Below are 7,694 nucleotides of genomic sequence, written 5' to 3'. Positions count from 1 at the left end.
CACGCCACACCGTGCACAAGATTCATGCTCCATACACAAGAATCGTCACATGGATTCTCACACTGCTGCATGGCCACAACATACATGAACCCACAGGCTCACGTGCAAACAGGCCTTTAGTGTCTTTTCTGTACACCTTAGGGAGAACCCCTCCCTCCATGGCCCGGCTGGGTCACTGGAAGGCTCAGGGCCCCTGGGGGAGGGTTTATGGGCCCTGGGCTGGCTGGGCCATCAGCTCCACTGGGATTGCTGAGCACTCAGACTAGGGATGAAGTTGGGGTCCTGGACTGGGTGGGGTCAGACCTCCAGCTGCTGGATCTGCCTCTGCACCTCTGCCAGCTCCAGCTCAGCCCCCGTGAGGGTGCGGTCCAGGCGGCCCTTCTCTGCGCTCAGCAGCACTGTGTCCTCACGGCTACGAAGCTTCTCCTGCTCTACCTAGGCAGGAGAGCCGGAGGAGATCAGGGTGCCAGGAGGAGCTTACGGAGGGGGCTCAGTTTCCTGAACCCCAATGGAATAACCTAACCCCACCAGAGGCAGCAGACCCCGGGGATGTGCAGTGGGATCCACCATGGTTAGGCCCGAGAGGAAGTGAGGGGAGAGCCTGGGGAGCAGCCCACCTTGTCCAGCGTCCTCCTGAGGGCTACACGGTCCTTCTCCAGCCGCAGGGCTGAGCACTCCACCTCCCGCTTCTTGGCTTCCAGCTGAGCCAGGGCACGCTGCAGGCTGCCCAGGCGCTCCTGCAGCAGCCGCCGCTCGTCCTGCAGCTTCTGGACCGTGTGCAGGGCTGCAGCCTCACCCTCCTGCCACTGCCCCAGCACCTGCAACAGAAGCCAGGCAGGCCCCGAATCCCTCTGGGCCTGAACGTACTTATCTGAAGCTTGGGGACGATGAGGCTGGCCCAGTCACAGAGCAGGTGACAGTGAGGCCCACATCAGAGAATTGTCACCTGAAGCCAAACCTTTCTGAGTCTCAGTTGCTCCATCTGTATAACAGGACTACGCTCTGAATGAAACATGTTTCCTTACTGGAGGCTGCACCAGGGTTTGGGATGAGTTTGAGATGGGTGGGAACGTCCCCACCCTATCCCAGGGCCTCACAGTCTTGGGGACAGAGGGGGCACACCCTGGCCCTCATCTCCTGTAGCTGTTGTAGCTGGCCCTCTGCCTCCATCCGCTGCAGCTGCAGGTCAGCCACCTCTCCTTGCAACTTCTGCACCTGCTCGCCCAGGGAGCTGCTCTGCTTCCATGCCTCAGATAATGCCTGCCGGGCAGCATCCAGCCATTCCTGGGGGACAGGGCCTGATGGTGCCTGGCTGGCCTGGGAGCCCTAAGGAGTCCTCTCTATTCTGTACCTCCGGACAGGTCCACAGGGCATAAAACAGGCAGTCATCTCACCTGGAGGGTGGGGTGCACACCAAACCCATCCACGGCCTATCCGCTGACCTGCGTAAGATGGGTGGGACCCACTCAGACAGCAACTCTCCCCAATAAACCCTGCCCCTGGGTCCCCCCAAGTCTATACTAGTAGTCTTGTCTTCTTACGGGACATACCCAGAGCCTCTTCTCATTGGCTGATGGTCTACTGGGCCCACACCCTCCCTTCAAAGCCTGCTCTCATTGGCTCCAACTGACTGCCCCATTGGCTGGCTCTTTACCAGGGCCCCCCTCCAAGCCTGCTCTTACTAGCTGACTCTCTCGCTGGACCCACCCCAGCCAGACCCTGGGCCCACCCCAGCCAGACCCTGGGCCCGAGACCTGGGAGTACTTGGTGGTCATGTTCACAGGCGGTCAGAGCCTTCTGTAGATGCAGGTTTTTGTCCTGAGTGCTGTTGAGGCTGGCACTGCTCTGGGCCAGGGCCTCTGTGAGGCCCCACACCTTGTCCCACAGGGCCCCCTCGCTTTCCTCCACCTTGGCCAGAGCCCCGTTCAGCCACTCCACAGTCAGCTGCAGGGTCCCTGCCTTCACCTCGCTGTCGGCCACCTGGCAGGAGGACAGCCAGAACAATCAGGAGGCTGTTCCCATCTGGCCTCTACACCTCTGCTCCTACTGTGAGTTCCACTTGGCATGCCCAATCCACACCCTCCCCACTTCTCTCTGGGCCTCCATCATGGAGACCCACTGTTGCTAAGCACTCCCGCTGGCTCAGCCTACTGCAACCTGGGCCCCGTCCCACTGCTGGCTAACTACTCGTGCCCAGAGTGTCATCAACCTAGTTGTCTCAGACTCGCTGGTCTCCTCCCTGTCCTCATTCCCCTCTCCTCTCTGCCATGGAAGGGAAAGGGAAACCACCACAACTCTAAAATTTTCCATGTTTGACTTTGGTGGGTGTTCAGGCAAGGCTAGCTGAATTACTTAACATTCCAGTTAGAGCTGAGCTTCCTAGCAGTCAAGGCAAAAAGGGAAATGAGTGAAACCTACATCTCTAACTTGTCTCAGATGACTCCTATGCATGCACATTCTGTCATCAAATAGTCCTGAATTCTAATTTTGGCTGTGCCTCTTCATAGCTATGGGATCTTGGACAATGACATCACTTCTCAGCCTCCATTTGTCCATCTGTGAAATGGGGATGTGGGTAATACTTGCCTCACAGGGTTGTTAGGGGACTGCATAGTGCCTACAAAGCTCTCGTCACAGGGCCTGTGAACACTGTGACTGTGATGTGGGGAGGGGCCCACCTGTCTCTGCAGGGAATCCACCGGATCCTGGAGGGCCTGGGCTTGGGCCTCGAGGTCACTCAGGCCCAGGTGGCTGCTCTGCAGCTCCCCCACAAGCGAGCGCCGCTGCAGCTCCAGCTTGACGGTGCGGCTCTCGGAGGCGTCCGGGAGTTCCTTCAGGCGCCGCTTGTCGCCCTCCAGCTTTGTTTCACTGGCCTTCATCTTGCTGATCTTCTCCTGCAGGTGGTGCGGGGCTCAGGCCCAGACGTCCAGTGCACCCCGCAGTCCTCCCGCACAGGCCCTGGGGCCCTTGGGGGAGGAGTGGTGAGCAGCCTCTAAGGGTGACCTGTGTGACCTGGGGCCGGCCTGGGACCCTCTGGGGGCCTCGGTCTCCCCATGTGTTCCCAGGATGAGTGGATGTGAAGATCCCAGAGCCCACCTTCCAGTTTTAGCCCAGGCCAATGGGCTGTGGAACCTGGGACTGCCCCTTCACGCTCTCTGGCCACATTTCATATCTGTACAGTGGGGACACTGGATTGGTCCCAGGGTACCACAACCTGGGTGCTCACAGGAGCCCTGAGGAGGGGCTGTAGAAATGCAGATTCCGAGGCCCTCCTCCTGCCCCACTGACTCGTGCAAACTGAGCTGAGCCGGACAGTTCTGAGGGGGCTCTGCTGTTCTAGGGTTTCAGGTGGTGATTCCCCCTCCCCTGCCCAGGGTCAGCCAGTGAAGAAGGCCTGGGGAGTGGGGATGGGACAGGAAGACAGACAAGGGGTCCTCCCATCGCTGGTACTATATTAGAGACAGGGTGGATCAACGGGGTGTTACTAGAGCCTCCCCAGCCACTATCCTGAGCCTGGCCCCTCTGCCACCCTGCCCAGAGCCCCAGCACTGCCCTGTCTGGGGCCCCCACTCTGGCTCCTGCCCAGGTTTGTTCCTGGCCTCCTCCCGCAACCCCTGCGGCTGGGCCCATGGCCAGGGCTGAAGCTGCAGACACAACAGTCCAGCTAAGCTTGGCCCCAGGCCAGAGGCCTTGGGGGTGGGGGCAGTGGCCGGGAGGGCGGAGGGGAGCTTTAGCTGCACTGTCACCACCAGGGCCTGAGTTTCCTGTCCCAGACAGACGCGCACACACACCAGCACACACTGCTGTCCGCCAAACACACATAAAAACCCCAGAACTAGAGAGACATAAAACAGAGGCCCTCTGAGTACCACCTGTGATAAGAGCCTGTGTGTGTCACCCTGTGAGGTAATCACTGCTCCTCCTTTTACAGATCAGGAAAATGAAAACCAGGCAGACGACAGCTCAAAGCCCAAGCTCTCTTTCTTTTCTTCTTGTTTTTTTTTTTTTTTTTTTTTTTTTTTTTTTTTTTTTCTGACAGGGTCTCACTCTGCCTTGCTAGAGTGCAGTGGCATGATCACAGCTCATTTCAGCCTCGACTTCCTGGGCTCCAGTGATCTTCCCATCTTAGCCTCCCAAGTAGCTGGGACTACAGGCCCACACCACCACGCCCAGCCTAATTTTTGTATTTTTCATAGAGATGGGGTTTCACCGTGTTGCCCAGGCTGGTCTCAAACTCTTGGGCTCAAGGGATCCACCCACCTCGACCTCCCAAAGTGCTAGGATTACAGGCATGAGCCACCTACTGCACCTTGACCAAGCTCTTTTTTCTACAGCCTAGTGACCACAAGTGACATAAGAGGATGGAGTCTGAACATGGTTTCACAGAGTCACAGGCGGGTCACCTCAGTGGGCTGCAGAGAGACTCAGACAGACAGACACAGGGAGACAGACGTAAGAGTTAGACACCCACTCGGGTACACAGATTCCCCGTTGCCCCGCTGGCCCTCAGCTCTTGCCCACCTGGCTGGCCTGGAGCTCGCTCTCGGTGGCCTGCAGGCTCCTCTCCAGTGTGGCCACCTGGTCCAGTGTGGCCCGATGCCCCCGATCACTGTGCCGCACAATCTCCTCCTGCAGCGCCAGCTCTGCCTTGACCCCGCTCAGCCGCCCATCCACACTGCACCCGGCTGCGGTCACCACCCCATCAGGCATGGCCAAGCACAGCCCCGAGACCCAAACCAGGTCACAAAATGTCCAGCCTGCACTCCACCCAGTGCAGGGCCAGACTGTCTGCACCCTTCATAGTGTGTGAGCCTGCACACAGGTGAGGCTGTCCAAGGAGGGTCCTCTTGGAGACAGCCCCAAATCAGGTCATGGGGGCCACGGCAAGGCCAGAGGCCAATCCCCCGGCTCCTGCCTCAACTGCCCAAAACACAGGAGAGAGAACAGGGACCCCAGTGATCAGACTCACCTTCCTCACTCTCAGCCACTGCCTTCTGCAGCTGCCTGACCCTCGAGGTTGCGCTGTCCCTCTCAGCCTCCATCTTGGCCAGCTGGCGATTCAGGGCACCGGTCTGGGTCCGAAGTTCATCCTGCAGCCCCGACATGGGGGAAGAAAGGAAGACCCCTGCTCTGACACCCTGCCACCTCTCAGGGCCCTCCAGGTTCCCTATTCAGCCACGCACACTCAGGCTTACCCGTTCTCTCTGGGCACTCCCTAGCTCCTGCAGGAATTCCCGGAGGGCCCCAGGAACTGCCTCCGGGTCCAGCTCTGGACGAGCCGGGGAGGTGGCAGGTCCTGGAGATGGTGGCTTAGACCCAGGGCTGCATTCTAAGGTGCTGAGCCCTTCCCCACTTCCTAGAAGAGAAGACTTGCTCAGTGATGCAGGAGCCATGGGCCTCCCATGCATCTCACTTACTCCCACATACATCTCACTCACTGTCATCCCTGCCTTTCCCAACAGCCCTCAGAATCAAGCCCAACTTCTCTGCTATAGCTTAGGGGCCTTCTTGCCCATCCCAGCTGAAACCCTCTCACCTTTACAAACTGGCCACCCTGCATCCCCCATGTTCTAGCACATTCTTTTTCCCAGCCCTAGGGCATCTGTAGATGCTGCTCACCTTTCCCCATGGTCTCTCTTTGACTGGCCCATCCTTTAGGGCCATCCCCCTCCCTCAGAGGCCTCTCTGGCCACAAGCTGGTTTACAGTGAGCTCATCCCACCCTCAGGGGATGTCAGGGGGGGATGTCTGCCACCCTACCCCGACCATGAGCACCATGAGGGCTGGGCCTCATCTCTTCCATACACCACTGTTCCCAGGGCCCAGTGCAAGGGTGGCTGCTGCATCACCTCAAGTCTCTCCATACTGAGTGCCTACTGTGCTAGGCACTTCATCTTCATGACAACTTCCTGACAGGTAAGGAAGAATTAACCCTCTTCCCAGACAAGGCTGGCACAAAGCAGTTAAGTGATTTGCTTGTTCTCTTGACTGGGTGTGGTGGCTCAGGCCTGTAATCCCAGCACTGTGTGGTCCCAGACTGGTGGATCACTTGAGGTCAGGAGTTTAAGACCAGCCTGGCCAACATGGTAAAACCCCGTGTCTACTGAAAATACAAAAATTGGCCAGGCGCAGTGTCTCAAGCCTGTAATCCCAGCACTCTGGGAGGCCAAGGTGGGCAGATCGCCTGAGGTCAGGAGTTCGAGAACAGCCTGGCCAACACAATGAAACCCCATCTCTACTAAAAACACAAAAATTAGCTGGGCGTGGTGGCACACGCCTGTAATCCCAGCTACTCAAGAGGCTGAGGTTGCAGAATTGCTTAAACCCGGGAAGCAGAGCTTGCAGTGAGCCGGGATCGAACTGCTGCACTCCAGCCTGGGTGACAGAGCAAGACTCCATCTCAAAAAAGAAGAAAGAAAAGACTGGGAACAGTGGCTCACGCCTGTAATCCCAGCACTTTGAGAGGCTGAGGTGGGCAGATCATGATGTCAGCAGTTCGAGACCAGCCTGGCCAACATGGTGAAACCCCGTCTCTATTAAAAGTCGAAAAATTAGGTGCAGTGGTGGGCACCTGTAATCCCAGCTACTGAGGAGGCTGAGGCAGGAGAATTGTTTGAACTGAGACCCAGGAGGCAGAGGTCGCAGTGAGCCAAGACTGCACTATTGCACTCCAGCCTCAGAGACAGAGGGAGACTCTGTCAAAAAAAGAAGAAAGAAAAGAAAGAAAAGAAAGGAAGGGAAGGAAGGGAAGGAAGGGAGGGAAGAAAAGGAAGGAAGGGAAGGAAGGGAGGAAGTAAGGAAGGAAGGAAGGAAGGAAGGAAAGAAAAAAGAAAAATTGGCTAAGCATGGTGGCCCACGCAGTCTCAGCTACCTGGGAGGCTGAGGTCCAGAGGCCGAGGCAGGAAAACCACTTGAACCCCGGAGACAGAGTTTGCAGTGAGCTGAGACTGTGCCACTGCACTCCAGTCTGGGCGACAGAGTGAGACTCCATCTCAAAAAAAAAAAGAAAAAAAAATGTGAGCCGGGTGAGGTGGCTCCCAGCATTCTGGGAGGCTGAGGCGGGCGGATCACCTGAGGTCAGGAGTTCAAGACCAGCCTGGCCAACATGGTGAAACCCTATCTCTACTAAAAATACAAAAAATTAGCTAGGCGCAGGGGTGCACGCCTATAGTCCCAGCTACTCAGGAGGCTGAGACAGGAGAATTGCTTGAACCCAGCAGGCGGAGGTTGCAGTGAGCCGAGATCACGCCATTGCACTCCAGAATAAGCAACACACACAAACACACAAAAGTGATTTGGTTGTTCTCAACGCTGGGAAGTTTCAGGGCTGAGATGGGAATCCAGGCAGCCCAACTCTCTGGCAGAAAATTGCTTGGAGTGATGGCCCGGGGAGGTGGAGGGGGCAGGGCGGGTGGAACCAGGATATTACCTGGAAGCTGGCACTGGAACTGCAGGACACGGGTCCTGCCATGAGCATCCTGCCTTAGCAGCGGAGGGACACCGAAACTGCCCCGCAGCCACGAACTTACTCACCACCCAAAAGGCCTCGCTCAGAGGTTCCCAAAGAAACAGGCCTGCCCATGGGGGCCTCCAGCTCTAGAAGGTCCCATCGTCTTGGGGTAAAAGTCCTCATAGAGGCCTATAATGTCCATTGGAGCAAGCCCTTCCTCCCCAACTGTCACTCCCCTGCTTGAT

General features: G+C 57.4%; 1 protein-coding gene across 1 annotated transcript in view; it reads right to left on the bottom strand.

Annotated features, from left to right (window-relative positions):
- Positions 1-207: 207 nt before the first annotated feature.
- The window catches only part of LOC129013196 (rootletin-like), a 66,686-nt gene continuing 59,199 nt past the window's right edge, over positions 208-7,694 (bottom strand). Inside the window, 10 exon segments of the mRNA XM_063652118.1 lie at positions 208-435; positions 618-806; positions 1,123-1,298; positions 1,755-1,980; positions 2,679-2,894; positions 4,522-4,685; positions 4,970-5,090; positions 5,196-5,356; positions 6,871-6,988; positions 7,286-7,505. Coding sequence (XP_063508188.1) covers positions 298-435; positions 618-806; positions 1,123-1,298; positions 1,755-1,980; positions 2,679-2,894; positions 4,522-4,685; positions 4,970-5,090; positions 5,196-5,356; positions 6,871-6,988; positions 7,286-7,505 — 1,729 coding nt within the window. The 3' untranslated portion in view covers positions 208-297.

This window comes from Pongo pygmaeus, chromosome 15, assembly GCF_028885625.2.
Source record: "Pongo pygmaeus isolate AG05252 chromosome 15, NHGRI_mPonPyg2-v2.0_pri, whole genome shotgun sequence".
NCBI classification, from domain to species: Eukaryota; Metazoa; Chordata; class Mammalia; order Primates; family Hominidae; genus Pongo; species Pongo pygmaeus.
This window is presented reverse-complemented; position numbering and strand designations above follow the sequence as displayed.